Raw genomic sequence first — 19,232 nt, 5'->3', positions numbered from 1 at the left:
AATTTAGAATTTAGCTGAACTTACTTTTTAAAAAACAAGAATCAGATTGGGCATTTTCCCCATTATGTTACAAGCTGAAAAGATGTAGCCTATATATTTGCTATCCATCTCTCCATTCTTAGAACTGAAATGCTTTTATAGGCTTAGTATGGAATAGTTTTTAATAGAGAAAAAAGTCTTTAATAGAAGCATATAATACATAGTACTTAAGATAGTATAGCTTTAATTTTTATGGGCAAAAAATTTCAGCATCAGAAATTTTTCTTCATGGGGCTTATACCATTAATATTCCCTTATTTAAAAAACCTTGGATCTTTTAAAAGTGAAAATAGTATTCTCTATAGTGTCTGAATTGAGCACTCTAAAGCCTCAAAATATTCTGCAAACCTAAGCTTGTGAGAATTAACACTGTCTTGTATTAATGAAGGCCATGTGTTTTAGAAATGCTTTCCAAGAGAACTAATATGCCTAAGTTTTGGTTGAAGGAATTTTAACTTTTATAATAGAGGTGGTTTAATTGCTTTAGTTTCATGAGACTGACTCAAATAGAATTGTTTGTTAGAATGCTGGTGGGACTAAGACCTCTTTTGGAAGAGAAGGTTTGCCTTGGAGATTGGGGGGGGGGGGGGGGGTCTTTTGGTCTCCATTGTGGCCTGAGCAAAAGCCCCTGTCTTTTTCTCTTTTGCTAAAACAAGAATCATTAATAGCCTCCTTTGAGTGAAGGTGTGAGGTCATAGAGACAGCCTCCAGGGCTGTCTTTGCAAAAACAGCTTAGGAAATTGTTTGATAGTACTTTTGCCTCCTAAGGTTTTTTTTAAAGCCATGAGTACATTTATTTCTAAGTAGGAATTTCTTTTCCTGAAATAAGAAAAGAAGACCCAGGGTTCTGTGTGCTACTTCTGGACCAGTATGTTCATATTTGGCTCTTAATTTGGGCAAGGAGCCCTTCTTCCTAAACTTTGATCCTGTGCCTCTCGGGAAGCTCCTGGTAGATTATTTGGTGTCTTGGCCTAAGGGCCTCACTGACCAGAATGGTTAAAATTTTTATTGTCTGAGAGGACAGCATTAATCTTTATACCCATCCCTAAAAAATATTTCTTACTCAGCTGAATCTCCAAATGTATTGGCTTTTTACATTTGAGATCACAATGTTTTGGTTTTGTCATAATTACAAAATTTGAACCTAATCCTACCATTAAAAAAAAAAACAAACCATGATTGGTAACACACTAGACATCCATTTTATGGAACTTTTGAAAATAGCTTTTGTTTTTAAGAAAACTTTTGTTTCTGATTGTCCCTATGCTCCAAAATAAAGTCATTCTTTTTAGCATCTGATGCTTTTTCTGGACCTAATTCTAGCACAAGTTTAAGTGTGCTTAGAAAATACTGAAATTATTTTTAAAATCCACATTGTCATTCGAGTTTTTTAAGCTTCTTTTCTTACCTTAATTCTTAGAAAGAAAACACTTTACAAGGTAGTTCTTCTTGAAGGATACAAAGGTCAGAGGGGCAACAAAATTACCAAAAAAAGAAAAAAAAGTGGGAGGGGAGGGCAGGTAGATGACTCAGTGGATTAAGAGCCAGCCCTACAGATGGGAGTTCAAATCTAGCTCCTGGCATTTCCTAGCTATCTCTTAATCTCCATTGCATAGCCCTTACAAGTCTTCTGCCTGAAGATCAGTACACACCGTATTTATTCTAAGACTGAAACTAAGGGTGTTTTTGTTTTTGTTTTTCAAAGGAATGGGAGGAAGATATTTTTCTCTGTGATCTGTTGTGTTCTCTCACTGTTATAAATATGACGTCAGAGTTTGTAACCTGAAGAGCACTTTCACAGGAAATCAGACCTTTTGTTTGTATAATTCTAATTCTGATCAGCCATTAATGTCAGTTGTCAGTGGGTGGTAGCATTTGTCCAAGGACTTAATATGTCAGGTCCTTTTCTTTGAAAAGCCTTCCAGATCTTTGAAGAGGATCTTTTGGATGTTAGCTATCAATGCCAGAAGTTGGTATTTAAAATCTTGTTTAAAAAAGGTTCCCCGCCCCTCCCCGTGTATAGTATAATTTGATGACAAGAATCTGTCTACAACAACCACAATCAGTATGAGATGGTGTGAGCTCTGTGGGTGCCTGGTGGCTTCATTTTCCCAATTATTCTGTAGCAATCTGAAACTCCACAACAAAGTTAGGCTTTCCAAAATTGAGTTCAGTTTTTGCCAGAATGCAGCGTGGCTCTGCTCTGGAGATCTGCTTACTTCACTTCTTTTGGGCTAAGTTTTATCTTAATAATTAATTCCATATGGTTTTTAATGTGATTTGTCTTACAGATAGTTTTTTTTTCTCATAACTTGTTCTGTTGGTCAAAGTATTGAAATATTATGGGACTGCTTGTGTTCCCCAGTTATAGTTATAAATAGATTAAACTTACATGTTGGAGAGATAGATATGGGCCTTACTGGTTCTTAGATGTAGATAGGCCCTGGACACTTACTTGGAGTAGCTACCAGAAATGGTTTGGGTCAAGTCTTGCTACATGAGTTAACATGACATTTGTTAAGAGCCCATTGCCAAGAAGAGAAAGAATTTGCATTACAAGCCATTACATAATTCCTTTGGAATAGAAAATTTTACATAATAGTAATTTAAATGTTGGAAAAAATTAATTATTTTCAGTCTGGAAATGTAAACTAACCAACCTCCTTCATTTTACTAATAGCCCAAAGAAGTTGGAGCTTACCACCATTCTAGGTCTTCTTCCTTTTCCCATCTATTCTCCCTCTGCTTAAGAGGAGGGCATTTGTGGAGCACATCTTCCTCCCTCCCCTTTTTTTTAAACCCTTGCCTTCTGTCTCAGTATTTTTTCTAAGATAGAAGAGCAGTAAGGGTTAGGCAGTGGGGATTAAGTGACTTGCCCAGGGTTACATCAGAGGTCAGATCTGAACCCAGGACCTGACTTCAGGCCTGGCTCTTTCTACTGTGCTCCCTAGCAGTCCTTCCATGGGAGCAAGTCTTAGAATATGATGTGAACAAGAATTTTATTTCACATTCCATTGTCAGCAACTGAAACGACTTTCTTTTTATACAACTTTTATTGTTATTCAATTATGTCCTACTCTTCCTGCGCCTATTTGGAGTTTTCTTGGCAAAGATACTAGAGCAATTTGCCATTTCCTTCTATTCGCTTTACAGATGACAAAATTGAGTATGAAGGGTAAAATGACTTGCCCAGGATCACACAGCTAAGTTGGTGAAGCTGGATTTGTACTCGGGTCTTCCTGATCACAGGCCTGGTGCTCTTCCACTATGCCATCTAGCTATAGTACAGAGGAAGATAATAATAGCCACAGCTTATATAGGCTGTTTATAGTCACCTGACCTAACCATACAGCTAAGTGTTATGCTTATGGGTAGCATAATAACAGTGGTGGTGATAATGATGTGTACATAGTACTATAAAGCTTATAAACCATAACAAATATTTCACTTTATCCTCACAGCAATCCTGGGAGGTATGTACTACTATTGACTCCATTTTAAAGATGAGAAAACTGAAGTAAATGAGGCTGGATTTGAATTCAGGTCTTGCACACTTTCACTGTGCCGTCTAGCAGTAGGACTTAGCTGACAGTGCAACGAGAAGTCAGCTGCTGTTTTAGAACATTTGCTTTTTGCTTTTTTGCTTTAATTTGCTGTTAACCTCCTAAAACTTCTTCCTGCTCTACCAATCAACTCTGTGCCAAAATATAAGATTTTTGTCAAGCAGACCAGATATCTGAAAGGAAATTATGACTCAGAATGAGAGTCTCATTCCCTTGGCTACCATGTGGTGTACATCTTTTTAAAAAACAATCACCAACCTCTATTAGAATTATAAAGAGTTTGAAACTGAGAAGGTTTTAGTTTATATATAAGAACGCCCTTTCTACACTATATGGAATATGGAAACAAGCCCTTTCCACACTATATGGAATGTATGTTTTGCTTATTAACTTGGGGAACTTCTTATAGACTTATGTGGTATATTCCGTGGTATCTTTCAGCATTCACTGAAACCACTAATTAGATAATGTCTGAGTTGATCCCATAGTGTCTTATCAGTGGGCCATGTGAATATAGAGGATCATTTATAGGATGATCACACTCAGTCATTCATTCAGTCAATTGGGCCTAGAAGGTACTTTCTAGAGCAAACCTGCATGCTTGTGCCCACCCCTTGTTGCGTGCCATGCTCCGCCCCCTAACTGCATGCAGTGCCCCACCCAACCCTGCATTTAGGGGGCAAGGCCAGGGTATCAGCCGGTCAAGCCGGGGCCTGTGCATGCCCACAGAGAGGTCTCTGTGTGCCATCTTTGGCGTGTGTGCCATAGGTTTGCCATCACAGACCTAGAGCAACCTTTCGTAAACACTGCTTAGCATATCTTTGCCACATTGCAGCAAGATCTGTGTCTAAGAGACTAAAATGTTTTCAGAAGGTTTGATAGCAGGAAGGAAAGAATAAGAACTGGGAAGAATTTTTAAGATATATGCAATATTTTAAATTTTAAAGACTTTACAAATTTTAAATCACTGTTTAAGAATAAAAAAATGAATTGCTAACAGTTTGATTTGCTTATTAAGTTCTTTGACATTACTATTTGAAAACATTTATTCAAATAGTAGGTACAGACTTAGGGCATGTTTTTTCATATTTTAGATATTTGTTACAAAGGAAGCAATAGTCTGCTTGAATTAAGGAGCACAGGTTGCATTCTTTAAAAAGAAATAGGAGAGGGCAGCTAAGTAGATTTGAGAGCCAGGCCTAGAGATGGGAGGCCCTAGATTCAAATCTGGCCCCAGACACTTCCTAGCCATGACCCTCCTTAGGTAAGTCACTTAATGCCCATTGCCTAGCCTTTACCACTCTTCTGTCTTAGAATACAAAAAACAGTATTGATTCTAAGATGGAAGGAAAGGGTTTTTTAAAAGAAAGACAACACTTTCAAACTACATACTGCAGTCCCTGGAACTGAGGCTTGGAGAGGAGAAGGGATTTACCTAGGGTACAAACATTTTATGAATTCCAGAACCAGAACTTTAGAATTCCATTCAGATTTTTGTTCTATAATCTTTCCACACTGAGATATGGAGGGGCTGTTTGCCCCTAGGTAAATTTTTTTTTTTTCTGTGAAGGAGCAACAAGACAAGGCTATTAAGCCTGCTATCTCTGATTTGGTAAACCCTTGACTTGGAGGGGAATAGGGTTGTTCCAAAAGGAAAAAACTGCCCCAGGATTTTTGGGATACATTGAGAGTTTTATTATTGGGTTGATCTCTGATGGTACCAGAAAAAAGATTGTTCTCAGTGAGAAAAAATTGTCTTGGGTATACAAGTTCATTTAATCCATTGCACTAATAAGAAATATTGTACAGTTCACTATCATGAAGATTTTATTTGTAATGTTTTTCAAAATTTACTATAAAATATGACATTTTGGGGGATAGGAAATTGTTGGCATGAGTTTGGGTTTTTCTAGAATTAAATTTTTCTCCTGAGAAAGCTTTGTGTGCTGTTCAGTAAACTATAAGGTCTTAGGTACAGAAGATACCAAAGGGCTGAGCCGGATTGACTGTCACAAAATCAGAAAAGATTTTGTTCCAGATGGGCTCTTGTGAGCCCTAAATAAGAAACCCTTCTGTAATGGAGTTGGAATGTAGGTCACCCAGGCTTTGCTCAAAGACCATCCATAAGGGAGGACTCTCGGGACATTTTGGGATAATTCTTTTGTGGAGTTAATTAAATCAAGCCTAAATTTATTTGGCAACTTCTAATAATCTTCCTTCAGTGCCACAGCCCTTTAAGAACTGGGAGGAGGCTGTGTTTTCTCCTCTCCTTCCAAACTTCCTTTTACCTATCTCCATTTCCAAACTAATATAGTCTTCGGTTTTCTCACCATCTTGAGGTCACTTGAATATTCTCCAGCTTATCTACATCCTTCCTAAAATAGTGATATTCAGATCAGTGGTGGTCTTACAAAACAGATAGGATAGTACTTGGCTTTTGACTGCCATTTTTCTAGCCTTAAGGTATTTTGGGTTCTTGATTACTAACCTTTATACTACACTTTCCCTAGAAGTTTTGTTTGTTTTTTTAAACCTTCTGTTTTAGAATTGTGCCTGAATATTGATTTCAAGACCGAAGAGTGGTAAGGGCTGGGCAATTTGGGTTAAGTGACTGTTCACTCACATAGCCAGGAAGCATCAGAGGTCATATTTGAACCCAGGACCTCCAGTCTCCAGGTCTGGCTCTATCCACTGAGCCACCTAGCACCACCTAGAAGTTCTATGTAAAGTTTTCCTTCTCAGCTAATCTTGAAGAGGCAGTGTGGTACAGTGGAAAGAATATTGAGGGGGCAGCTGGGTAGCTCAGTGGATTGAGAGCCAGGCCTAGAGACAGGAGGTCCCAGGTTCAAGTCTGGCCTCAGACACTTCCCGGCTATGTGACCTGGGCAAGTCATTTGACCCCCATTGCCTACCCTTACCACTCTTCTGCCTTGGAGCCAATACACAGCATTGACTCCAAGACAGAAAGGTAAGGGTTTAAGAAAAAATAAAATTTATTTTTTTTTTAAAGAATATTGAATTTGGAGTCAGAGGATCTCTGTTTAGCTCTCACTTCCCTTGGGCAAAAAAGATAAGAGGGCTGGACTAAGTAACATGGGGTTCCTTCCAGCTCTAAATCTGTGATCTCAAAAGCATCAGAAAACTTGACATGGTGTTTCATCTAAGTTTATTGATACAAAACTTGACCAACCGAAGGCCAAGTACAGTTCTGTGGCAAATAATTAGAAGGGATCTTAGGACTATCTGTAGTCCTTGGAATTGAGGCCTAGAGAGGAGAATTTATTTGCCTAAAGTATAAACATCATGTAAGTATCAGTCAGAGCCAAGAAACCTATTCCAATTTTTGGTTCAGAATTTCTCAAATACTGTGCCAGCATCTAGCTCCAAAAGGCTCAAAAAAAACCAATTGTTAACTTCTCTTGCTCTGTGGTATTTGTTTGTTTTAATTTTTTGTAAAACAAGAGGTTTGAACTAGATGACATATAGTAACTAATACAAGGATCATGGATGCTCTGAAATATTGGGACCTGGGCTGTGTCTTTACTATCTACATTGAAAATAGGCATATGGCAGTCTTATGGGAAAACAAATGGTGGGAAGAGAATTTTGTAGAAACAGGTGATCAAGCACATTACTAATTTGAGATAGTATACAGAATTAATGGATAGGGGCAGCTAGGGGCACCAGTGGATAGAGTGCTGGCTTTGGAGTCAGGAGGACTAGAGTTCAAATGTGGCCTCAGACCCTTACTAGCTGGGTGACCCTGGACAAACCACTTAATCTGTTGGCCTCACTTTCCTCATCTGTAAAATGAGCTGCAGACAGAAATGGTAAACCACTCCAAAATCTTTGCTAAGAAAACCCCAAATCAAGTCACAAAGTCGAATACAACTAAATAATACAGAGTTGAAAAGATGGATTTAAGTCTTTTGCTATTTTAACAGGGTATAAATGTTTCTTAATACAAGCAAGCAAGCTTTACTTGTAGATTTGCTGATTTTTTTGTTCTGTAGATAGATAGATAGATAGATAGATAGATAGATAGATAGATAGATAGATAGATAGATAGATAGATTTTTTTTTTAAACCCTTACCTTCCGTCTTAGAATCAATACTGTGTATTGGCTCCAAGGCAGGAGAGTGGTAAGGGTAGGCAATGGGGGTTGAATGACTTCACCAGGGTCACACAGCTAGGAAGTGTCTGAGGCCAGATTTGAAACCAGGTCATCTCATATCTGGGCCTGACTCTCAATCCACTGAGCCACCCAGCTGCCCCTGTCTATATTTTTAAAAACATTACTTAAAGAAATTCACTTAGTTATTTTTTAATCTTGCCCACAAAAAATAGGGAGACTATTTTATATATTAGAAAAGAGGAAAGGAGATTTAAGTCAACTAATGACAAAAAGGCCCTTATCAAATAATAACTTCTTGCTTTAGATGAGTACTCATGAGTAATTTCCTTATGTTAATGAAGCTGCTATTTAAAGTAGAATGAAAGTAGTTGGTATTCCTAAGTAATTTCTATTTTGAAAACTCTTGTGGGCCTTTAGTAATCTAGGATGTAATGTTTAACTGGCACAAGATCCTCAGTATCTCCAAAACTTCATTAGATTGGCAAAGGGGTGAAGAAGAATGAAACTGGACAGAACACCAAGTGATCTTGACATACAAGTTCTGGCCCTGCCTCAGGATTTGGCAGAGACATTCAGAATTATCCAATGCTCCAATGGGAAAGAGCCATTAATTGAATTTAGAATCAGAAATCAGGCTTTTAAGTTCCCAGTTTCCCACATACCAAATGATACATTGACCGATTGTTAACTTCTCTTGCCCTGTGTTGTTTTGTTTTTTGTTTTTTAATTTTTTTGTAAAACAAGAGGTTTGAACTAGGTGAGTTCTAAGGCCCCTTCTAGCATTAGATTTGTTGATCCTGTGAGGCATCAAGAACTGAAGTTGGCCAAGGTCACACACCTAGCAAATAACAAATCTCAGATTAAAGCCTGGGGCCAAATATTTCTCAAGGTATATTTTTGGCAAGCTTGTAACTCTTCTAGGAGGGAAAACACTTTATAATTCAAATTCATCAGTGACCTCAAACTGCTAGAGCATTAGGATATAAAATTCAACTGAAATGTCAGCCTACCTTATCTAACCCCAGGACAGAGATTTTTCCAATCTAAGCAGTTAGGTAATTGTTCTTCTTTTTGACTAGGCAGCATAATTCGCTGTATGAGGCGTCTAGAAGAATTGCTTCGGCAGATGTGTCAAGCTGCTAAAGCTATTGGAAACACTGAACTGGAGAATAAATTTGCAGAAGGTTTGTACCTTATCTAATAGAACCAATGGAATTTTTAATGATTCTAAACTATCAAACCTTGGACTCTTGTCTCAAAAAGTGTTCCTTCCTGTCATGTCCTGTGCATCTGTGTGTTGGGGTTCTGGTGAGCTTTTTGGGTTTGATATGCATTCTTTGCTCTTTAATCTGAATAAGTGGATTAAGTGTGGGCCAGGCCTCTGAAGTCAGTGAGGACAGGCTTTTTTTCCTTTGTGTGTCATCACCTGTTTAGAGCCAAGAAACCAGAATTACTGTCAATTGTTTTAAACAACTTTTTTTTTTTTTTGTTCCACTAGTAGCAAATGTTTCTGTTCTCTACCTCAGAGGAGGAAAAACTTGGCCCTAAAACTGTTCATAGCATAAGTGTGAGAGGAGCACATTGCAGCATTAAATCAAAAGAGATGTCATGGTCATATTATCTGTGCCAGCCAGAATGTGCCTACAATCCCAGAGGTTAAATAATTCAGACCAAGTTTTAGGCTAATGGAGTATGATAATGGTGATAGGAAGAAGGTGCCATTACTTCATGTTTCACCAGTTTTAAGTATTTGATTCTGCCATTTTGTGTGCTGCTCATGCTAGTATACCATTCTTCTTTGTTCTCCTTTATGATAGGAATCACCAAAATCAAGAGAGATATTGTGTTTGCTGCAAGCCTTTACCTGTAAAGAAGAGGCAACCTCCTACTGATGGCAACCATCGTGTCCCAGTTCAACATTGCAGAAACAAGTTCTCTAAATTTTCTATAAACAAATGGACAACTCTTACTACAAGACACAGCCCTCATCTTAAACATTAATTTGTATTGTATTTAAAACAAGCATCATTCTAGCAAAGTATATGACATACACATTTGTACATAAAAGCATTACCACATTATTTTAATAAAAAATGTACAGGTGGGTAGTGTTTAGTGAAAGGCTTGAAATTGTTTTTAATGAATTTTAAAGCTGTTGTGTTAAATGTGTCTATATACATAAGTAAAGTGGGCGTCCAAGAGGTATAGCAGCAGCAGTCCCTTAAAGGCTTTTTTACACCAAGAGGAAATGACCATCTTTGTCTTTTCCTCTTGCTGTCATCATTTTCCTTTAGAAAGCAGGCAATTTTAGCTCCTTATGCTTGGTGATTACTTCCGTAATGATTTCCATTTGTTGGCGTCTCATGCAGAGTTGTGTGTGAGTCCTCTTCTTTTCTTTGCTTATATGGGCAGGTTCTTTCCTCAAAAAAATCTGATACGAATACAACCTAAGAAGTAAATTAAAATATTGTTCATCAAAATTTTCTGGAAAAGCAGTCAGCCTAAATTGAGGGCTCAGATTTCTGTTTTATTTTTTGTACTTATTCACTTTTCCACATCAAATTCTAAAGACTCTCTGTAGTAATTTTATTTGCCTCCTTTGGTGAGGTATAGTGAAATGTTATGTTGTTGGTCCTTCAGCAGCTACTAATTCCTATTTCATGATGATTTGTTTTGCCTTTTGATAGTTCTGGTCTTTAACAAAAATAAGTTTCTCCCTATTTAAGGGAAGGAGATCACTGAAATGATTGTTTTTTTTTTTTAAACCCAGCACAAAAAATGATCTGGTAACACTCAAAATAAGGAAGCCTAAAGCAATGACATATAGTCCAAATGATTCTGATGGAAATCCACCCATCAAATGGAAAAATCACTTGAGTTAAGTCCATATACTCCCCTCCAGTCCCAAGTACAGAGCCTGTATCAAAGCTGTCATCCTGTCTAATGTTAAAGCAGAACAGCTTAGGAATTAATTCTTCTTGGACCTCCTCTACCAAATTTTGCATTCCCTGAGGATAGAGATGATGGGGGTTTATTTGTATCTTCAGATGTTTAATTTTTTTTAAGTGAATGGAACACTTCACCTCGAAATAAAAAATTGGGGTTTACCCATAACACAGTTCACTTTATAAGGATAAAGCAATGCTCTAGAGATTGGTTTGAAGATCTTAACTCAATCTTTTATTCTAATACTGTTCTATACATTATATACTTATATACTTACAACAAGTATTGCAACCACAGCTCCCTGGATGAGTCCAGTCAACACATCACTCCAGTGGTGTTTGTAATCAGAAACACGAGAAAGACCCACATAGATAGATAGAGCAATGAAGGCAAACTGAAGGGTGGGGCGCAGGAGTCTTGCCCAGTCAGCCTTCATCCTGGCTTGGAGATAAAGCTGAAGAGAACAGAAAAGGGGACATGGTGACCTGGAGTGAAAGGCTCCCTTGATGTGTGCCTGTTTAAAACATGCCCTTACGCACCTACCAAATGCTTTATTATACGTCAGTGTGTTAAGGTAAGTGATCACAAGAGCAAGTCAATGTCATATCAAAAGTCAAATTGTTTCAAGTCCCTGAAAAAAATCCACCTTATTCCTGGTACAGACCAAACAGTTAAACACCAACTGCTGCTCACTATACACCTTGATATGTGGATTTAAAACCATCTCCACTAGTGAATTCATAAGAATGGGTTTCAAGTGACTAGATACACAGTGGGGTCCCAATCCATACAGGTTGATTTGGATTTTATTTTCCTCTGAGGATAAGGGAAAACCATACGTGGAGCTTGTAACTATTCCCAGCCAGTAGCTGGAGACTTTCTCCTACTTCTTCCCTGAACACTGAACTAGCTATCCGCCTCAGTTCACCAAATGAAGGGATTCTGAAAGACTCTTTATATAGCCGCCTTCTAACATTTCCTGACCACAAGTTACTGGGGCAACAGAGCCTGAATGAGTTAGGATAGTTCTTGTACCATCTGTGACCATTTTAAAGTAATTGAGAACTTTAAAAAATGCATTTCCAACATAATATGATTAATATTTGCTCAGAGAATTCTGCTTGTTTCATTATGCGGAAAAGCCTTGGGTAAAGCTGGCCTTCCAAGACAGTACTTCTAAATTCCATACATCAGTTGATTCAATTACTTCTGCTCTCTGGATACAAGATCAGCTTGGTTTCTACCACCACAAGTCCTATGTACTAACTTAGGAGCAGCTGGGTGGCTCAGCAGACTGCAAGCCAGGCCCAAAGATGGGAGGTCCTGGGTTCAAATGTGACCTCGGATACTTCCCAGTTGTATGACTCTGGGTAAGTCACTTGACCCCCATTGCCTACCCTTACCACTCTTCTGCCTTGGAACCAATACACAATAGTGATTCTAAGGCGGAAGGTAGGGGTTTAAAAAAAATACATTAACTTGTGCCAATAAGCTCACTCGTTTTAGTCTGCCATTGCCTATTAGAATGATGAATTAGAATAGAGCACAAGTTAAGCCCAAGCAGTCAGGAAACTAGCCAGTATTATGTGAGACTCTAGCTCACCCATTGACAATAACTCCCTCTCCCTAGTTTGTTAATCACATAATGATCTCATTCTTTAGATCTCTCCTTATTCCTCTTTCTAATACATTCATGCTGACCCTTTGAGTTAGCTTCTTGGAAGTTTATATAGCCTGAGTTACCAATGCTACCAATTAATCCCATCTCCCTCAAAAGCATTGTTCATGGAGACTAAGAACCTGGACAGTGGAAGAAAGATTATGAACTAAACACTAGGAAAACAAGGATTAAAAAAATGACACCTCAAGGAATACCTACTATAAAACTAGATTTTCATCCCACCCAGCATGTGTATTTTGGAAGAATGAAAAATTGTTGCTCAATCAAATCTCTTAATTCATCAGAATTTTCTCGAAGGAGAAAGTAGATCAGACTAAACTAGATGGCCTCCAATATCTCTTCCAACTTTCAGGTTCAGTGGTTCTCATTCCTTAAAAAATTGAGATTCTTAAAGCCTTTAAAACCAGATTTGCCAAAGTATACAAAAGAGTGAACCTTCAGAAGCAATAGATGGGGTGAGAGTTTGAGCTCCAGCTAAATTGCACCAAAGAGCAAGGAAAAACTTGCCCTAAGTCTTGAAGGTTAGGACAATGGTGGGAAAGAAGTCAGAAGCAAAGAAAAGTAGCAGGACGGAGCCCAATCTGAGGTGCTGGAAGAAAGGCTTCTGAACATACAGTGGTTCACAAAGGTCGGAAAGTTGGCAGAAATACTGGAGGAAGAAGGTGTGGTAAAGTAAATGGGATCATATCCAAGGATCACATTGAGGAGAACAGCTGTGGTAGCAAAATGAGAGAGGCCATCACACCTTCAGGCCAGACTGCAAAATGGTGGGAAAAGGAGCAACATATCCACAATGCAGGCCTCATCACTCCACAAAAGTTGCCCGTCCAAAAAAGCTAAAATCACAGGATCGCAATTTAGAAAAGGAGAGAGCCCAAATCATTAAAAACAACCCTTTCATTTAACACATGAGAAAACTGACCCAAAAAGGCTAAGGGATTTGCTCAAGGCCATCCAGATGCTATAAAGTTTTCCTTTCCCCATAAGCAGGTTTTACATATGGAAGAGGAAGTAGCATTGATTGATAACTACTATCCAGGAGCCAGCTGGTTTTCAGGTTCCTTTCCTTAATATCTTTACATTATCTCATAGAATACTAATGGATTCAGCCTTCTCATGAATTTGCTAAGGGCTATTAATATGCTCTGTTGAAATTCAGAGTCTGCTGAAACAACTCTTTTTCAGAAAACTTGTGAAGACTCAAAAAGGTTTGCTTCAAGTCAGAATCAGCTTAAGAGGGTCAGAAGGGGAAGAAGGCCAAGTATGAGAAAATCTTTCCTTGCCATGAGGTATTGGATTTATCCTTCCCTAAAGGCATGAACAGCTCACCCTTAAGATTTCTGTTCTGCTCTGCCATGAGTTATAGTGTGCTTCCAGGACACTAGGTCTCCCTCTTCCAGAATTCAAAGCTTCTGCTGTTCTGTGATTCATTTTCCCTTCCCCAATTTGATCTAGGCTCCTGGCCTCAATTATGATCTCTGTAAAAGACTGAAATCTCTCTTCCCCTTCACATACTAACAATTACTTCAAACTTAAAATGTATCAAACTGAACTCATTATCTTCCCCTCAAACTAGGGTGCCCGTTAGACTATCCAGGTCTATCTGCTTTTTTTCCAGTCCCCTGTATTTGACACCCCGGAGTCAACTATGACACCTTTTCACCAGTCATTTGCCAGATCCTATTGTTTCATTCCTTCAAAATGTTTCTTGCATCCATGTCCTGCCTTTCACTCCTCTTGTGATCACCCAAGTAGAAATCCTTTCTACCATCCTACCTGGCCAGGGGGTAAAGAGACACAACTGCCCCTGTAAATGCCTTCCCACCTTCCCAGGGCCCAGAAGATAATTGGAGAAACTACATCAGCCCGAGGTACCTTTCTACAGATCACATCACAACTTTATCATGCCCACATCTCCACCTTTTCAGCCATGAGCTTGCAAAAATGCTAGCCCATGAGAGGAAGATGAAGAGAAGGCTGAGGTTCCCCTATTCAGGAAGGAAATAAGGGGAAGAAAGAGAAAAGAGAATAAGTCTCTGCCACTGCCCTTGGTTACAAAGCACCCATTTTCTCCTTGGCCTCAGCACTAAGGCTTCCAGACGCCCTGCCCAAGCTCTCAGAGTGCAGAGACTACATCTCAAGGGCCTCGCTTAATAACCTATCACTTTCCAATTAAGGTGGAATTGGTTATGATCATGTAAAATCACTCATTTGGAATCCTCTGAAACGGCAAACACATGCCATAGAGTCAAGAGACCGGCCAAAGCTAGCAGGCTCCAGTGAGGGTGAAAAAGGGGTACAGGAGGCACCGTTACTGTGCCCGGGCCGCAGAGACACTCCTACAGACGTCTCCGACATTTAACAAAACTTGGTCAGTCAGGAATAGGCTACGGTATCCTAATTATCTCCCTCTTCACCAGGGCCGCTCTCTGAGTCAAGAACAAATCTGTTCTCACTTGCACTCACAGCCTGTCCAGTCCTTTCACGAACCTGTCCCCGTGCACCAATTTGCCAACATTTTCCTCATAGCCCCATAATGAGGGCTTGGAGCCGCTCCGAGGAGAACCCCTCTGACCTGGTTTTCCCTGAACTAATCTTTGTATTGTGACTACTGAGCTGAGTATCTCAGAAGGAAAAACAGCCCCGCCATGAGAGACCCCACAGGGGCAGAGGAGACGACTCCAAGGAGGCTGCCTTAGCTTGGGTACATTTGTTTCCCTGGGAAAGTTGTAAATTGGGCCATTCGGTAAGGAAGTCAGGGGCCTTGGGCTGGGTCAGAGTCAGAAACAACTCTTTCTTTCTTAGACAGGATGAAATCTGAACCAGAATCCTATCTGACATGCGGCCAGCCTTTGTCTGAGGATGGCTAATGGGGTTGAGCCACTGACCTCCCTGAGAGGCAGCCCCAGCAAACCCTGGAGAGTGTTCCATGGAGCCTGAATGTGTGTCCCAGCGACACCCACACCCTGCCCCTGGGCCCCCGCAAAGCAGAAGCTCTCTAATCCCTCTTCCCTATCCCCTCTCCTCGAGGCCCGCACCCCCGGCCCCTCGACATCACCTCCTAAGGATGAGTGCATGGCATCTGTCCTTTCTGGATGAGCTCCACTGTAAACCACCAAAGGGCCGGGCTGCAGGCCCTCCCCCCAGGCTTATAGTGAGGCAGCACCACCCCAGGCAGGTCACTAGAATGGACAGGCCAAATTCAGACCAACCCCAAGGCCGCAGAGCTGCCACAGCCCCCAGGGTGGTGGCAGGCTGGCTGGGTGGGGAGACGTGAGAGATTTCAGATTGGATGGGGGAGCCATAGGAGAAAGAGGTCAAGAACAAAACTAGGCAGTGTGCCAGAGTAGCCCAGCATGGTGGTGCCCTGTTACGTATACAGGAAGAGATTTGTGGGGAAAGGAAGGGGAGAGGGAATGGATCCATCTGGGACATCCAGTAGGGAGGTGACTCATCAGGACGTGTAGCTGACCAAGGGGAAAGAAAGAGGCCGGAGGTCAGTCAGAAGGGAGCAGAGGTCCTGGTCAGTCCTGGTCACAATGCCAAAGCAGAGAAAAGCTGGTACACACAGGGGAAAAGGGGACCTTCCTGGGTAAAGATCAAAGGACAGGCCAGAAGAGTTATGCCCATACCAGGATTATGCCACCTTGGAAGCACCAACTAGCTCAGAAACAGCAAGCCTGAAGCTTGGCATAGTGCCTCCCTACCTATAGGTGAGCAGTGCCCAACATGAACATCATCAAGTTCACAGTCAAGAAATAAACTGGAAAAATGAGCAAATGATAAAATAAAAATAATCAAACCATAAAAATGGTGGCAAGGAAGACCAAGACGTAAACTCAGGAGAAGTCAACAAGGTGAAAGCAGCTACCAAAAAAAAAATCTTCAAAGAAAAATGCTAATAAGACTCAAGCCTAATAAGAATTCCTAAAAGAATTTAAAAAAAGGTAAGAATGACAGAAGAAAAATTGGGAACAGAGAGTGCCGCAAGAAAATTATGGAGAGAATTAACACCTTGGTAAAAAAAAAATAGTAATGGAAATAACATTTTAAAAAATAGTACTGGCCAATAGTAAGAGACACAAAATTTCACTAAAGAAAAGAATCCCTTAAAAAGAGAAGCGTAAAAATGTAAACGTGAAAAAGAAATCATAAGACTCAATAAACTGTTTATATTCCTACATGGAATGATGATACATGCAACTCCTAAGACCATTATCATTATTAGGGCAGTTAAACAGTTTACATAGAGGGCTGTGAGTTGATTTTGTTGGAAAAATCTCCAAAAAAATTATTAAGTGTCAAAGAGGGATGAACTGGGAGAAGAGGGAAGGGAGCAATAGAATGGGGAGATGTTTCTCACATCAAAGAGGTGTGCAAAGAAAAGCTTCTACAATGGAGAAGATGGCCGGAGTGGGGAACTCAGGGAGGTGGCTGGCAATGCTTGAACCTCACTGTCATCAGAACAATCAAAGAGGGGAAAATATCTACACAGTTATATATAGAAATGTAACTTACCCAATAAGGAAATAAGAAGGTAAGGGGATGAGTAATAAAGAGAAGGGTAAATTAAGGGATGCAGTGCTCTAACCAAAGCAAAGTAGACTTTCTGAGTAGGAACAGGATAAAATGAGAAAGGGGAAGAAACAAAGAAAATGGAATGGAGGGAAATATACCACAATAATAACTGAATAGGACAAGCTTACCTAAAAAAGAGAAGTGGATAAGTAGAATGGATGAGAGACAAAAGTCCAATAATATGTTGTTTAAGAGATATGCTTTGACCAGAAGGACACAAAGAGTTAAAATAAAGGGCTGAAGCACAATCTAACATATTTCAGCTAAAGTAAAAATGTTAGGGGTGGCAAGTGTGATCTCAGACAAAGCAAAAGCAAAAACAGACCTAATTAAAAGAGATAAAGGAAACTACATTTTGCTAAAAGGCATCATAGACTATGAAGTAGTGTTAAAAATGTCAACGGCAAGTTTCTCTGGAAAAGGCCTCATTTCTCAAATATATACTGAGTATAAAATGGAGTCACATTTATAAAAATAAGATCCATTCCCCAACTGATAGTCAAAGAATATGTACAGCAGATTTCCAAAAAAAGAAAACAAAGCTACAAGTCACATGAAAAAAGTTCTCTAAAGTCAGTACTGATTAGAGAAATGCAAATCAAAATAACTCATACCTATCAGAAATGACAAATGCTGGAGGGGATGAGGAGAAAATAGGCACACTAATGAAATGCGGGTGGCCTAGAGAACTAATCCAACTATTCAGGAAAACAATTTGGAACTGGCCCAAAGGGCTATAAAACTATGCATGCCCTTTGACCCAGCAATTCCATTACTAGGTCTGTATCCCAAAGAGTAATAATGGCTTTTGGTGAGGGCAAAGAATTGGAAACTGAGGTGATCTTCATCATTTGGGAAATGGCTGAACAAGTGGAGGCATACACTAGTGCTGGAGTATACTAAGCTGAGGCAAAGGAAAATGTAGCAAGACCTATATGAACTAATACAAAGAGAAGCGAGAAGCCTTGGGAGATCACTGCACAGTAACAACAACATTGTAAAGATGATCAGCTGGGAAAGACTTGGATACTCTGATCAGTACAATGATCCAAGACAATTCCAAAGGACCATGATGGGGAAAAAAATGCAATCCACCTCCAGAGAAAGAACTGATGAGCTGAGTACAAACTGAAGTATCATTTTCTAACTGTTTTTCTTGCATAATTTTTGAAAAGTGGCTAACCTAGAAACATGTTTGTATGATTTCACATGTATAATCGATAGACTGTTCATCTTCTCAGTGGCTGTGAGAGGAGGTGTGAGGGAGGAAAAGAATTTGGAACTTGAAATTTAAAAAGAAAAGAATGTTAAAAATAAATATAATTTTTGTTTAAATATCCTACAAGGCATTGATTTTTCAGCTACAGAAACTCAGTCAATTACTATGGCCAAAGAGAGTTGCAGTTGACATCAGAAAAGAGAGTAGCAACTCTGGGTATTCTGGGAGTCTGTATGATTCTCCTCCCTGAAGATGGTCACATATAGTCTTAGGTACACTCTTGTAATTAGCTCCCTGTAAGGGGACTGTTACAGCTAGTGTGAAAGTGTTGTGTGTAAAGAAACCCTGCCCCCTGTCCCCTGCCCCCTGCCTCCTGTCCCGTCTCCTGTCTCCTGTCTCCTGTCTCCTGTCTCCTAGTCAGTGAACAAAAGCTGCTTTCCCTGAGACTAACTCATCTGCTGCCTCTCTATTTCAGAAGCCAGAAACAATATCCAGTGCATTTTCTTTAGGGGAAACAGTTCCACCTTGCACCTTGGAATAGAAGCTCCAACTGAAGTCACTCTCCAATGCCAGAAGTTCATGACTGGGAAGCTTTTGGCCATCAAAAACCATCTTTAAATGGCGAAGGAGCCTTGCTTCATTTGAAGATTGGCTCTGGATGCCAAGATGCCCAGAGTAATAAGATGAGTCATCTGCAAAGGATTTTATTTTTTTTGTGGTCAAACATTTTACATAAATGTGAGGGCTGGAAAGCAAGGAGACATCTGTGTATTCAGAGGCTGAACTGAAAACCAAGTCCAACATCCACGTCAAGTAAATATTTCCATTGCTGATATTCAGTGAAATGCAGCACACAGCTGTTCCATCCTGTTTCACTTAGTGGAAAAGACTGATTTAAAAAACAAAACTCTTTACTTGGATTTTCTTTTTCATTAAAGCTTTACATCTAAGGTTGACAGACCCAGTGACTAAACTTGTATTATTTACTCCCTGTTATTACTTCCCTAGCTCCCTTCCTCCAAACCCTGCTCGGTATCCACAACTGGCTTCAAAGAGCAGACCTTGTCTAG

The 19,232-nt window shown here is 39.7% G+C and overlaps 2 protein-coding genes across 3 annotated transcripts in view; one reads left to right on the top strand and one right to left on the bottom strand.

Moving 5' to 3' along the window:
* MTREX (Mtr4 exosome RNA helicase) overlaps positions 1 to 9,860 on the top strand; it is an 83,300-nt gene extending 73,440 nt beyond the window's left edge. The window contains exons 26-27 of the mRNA XM_044663927.1: positions 8,818 to 8,922; positions 9,556 to 9,860. Of these exons, the coding sequence (XP_044519862.1) occupies positions 8,818 to 8,922; positions 9,556 to 9,608 (158 nt within the window). The 3' untranslated portion in view covers positions 9,609 to 9,860. The remainder of the gene's footprint in view (positions 1 to 8,817; positions 8,923 to 9,555) is intronic.
* Positions 9,797 to 19,232, bottom strand: part of PLPP1 (phospholipid phosphatase 1) — a 132,762-nt gene continuing 123,326 nt past the window's right edge. For both annotated transcript variants that reach the window (XM_044663938.1, XM_044663947.1), the window contains exons 5-6: positions 10,962 to 11,138; positions 9,797 to 10,185 (exon numbers count right to left, since the gene is read on the bottom strand). In XM_044663938.1, the coding sequence (XP_044519873.1) occupies positions 10,054 to 10,185; positions 10,962 to 11,138 (309 nt within the window). In that variant the 3' untranslated portion in view covers positions 9,797 to 10,053. The remainder of the gene's footprint in view (positions 10,186 to 10,961; positions 11,139 to 19,232) is intronic.

The sequence above is a fragment of the Gracilinanus agilis genome, chromosome 1 (genome assembly GCF_016433145.1).
Source record: "Gracilinanus agilis isolate LMUSP501 chromosome 1, AgileGrace, whole genome shotgun sequence".
Classification (NCBI taxonomy): domain Eukaryota; kingdom Metazoa; phylum Chordata; class Mammalia; order Didelphimorphia; family Didelphidae; genus Gracilinanus; species Gracilinanus agilis.
The sequence above is the reverse complement of the archived record's forward strand: the minus strand, read 5'-3'. Positions and strand labels throughout refer to the sequence as shown.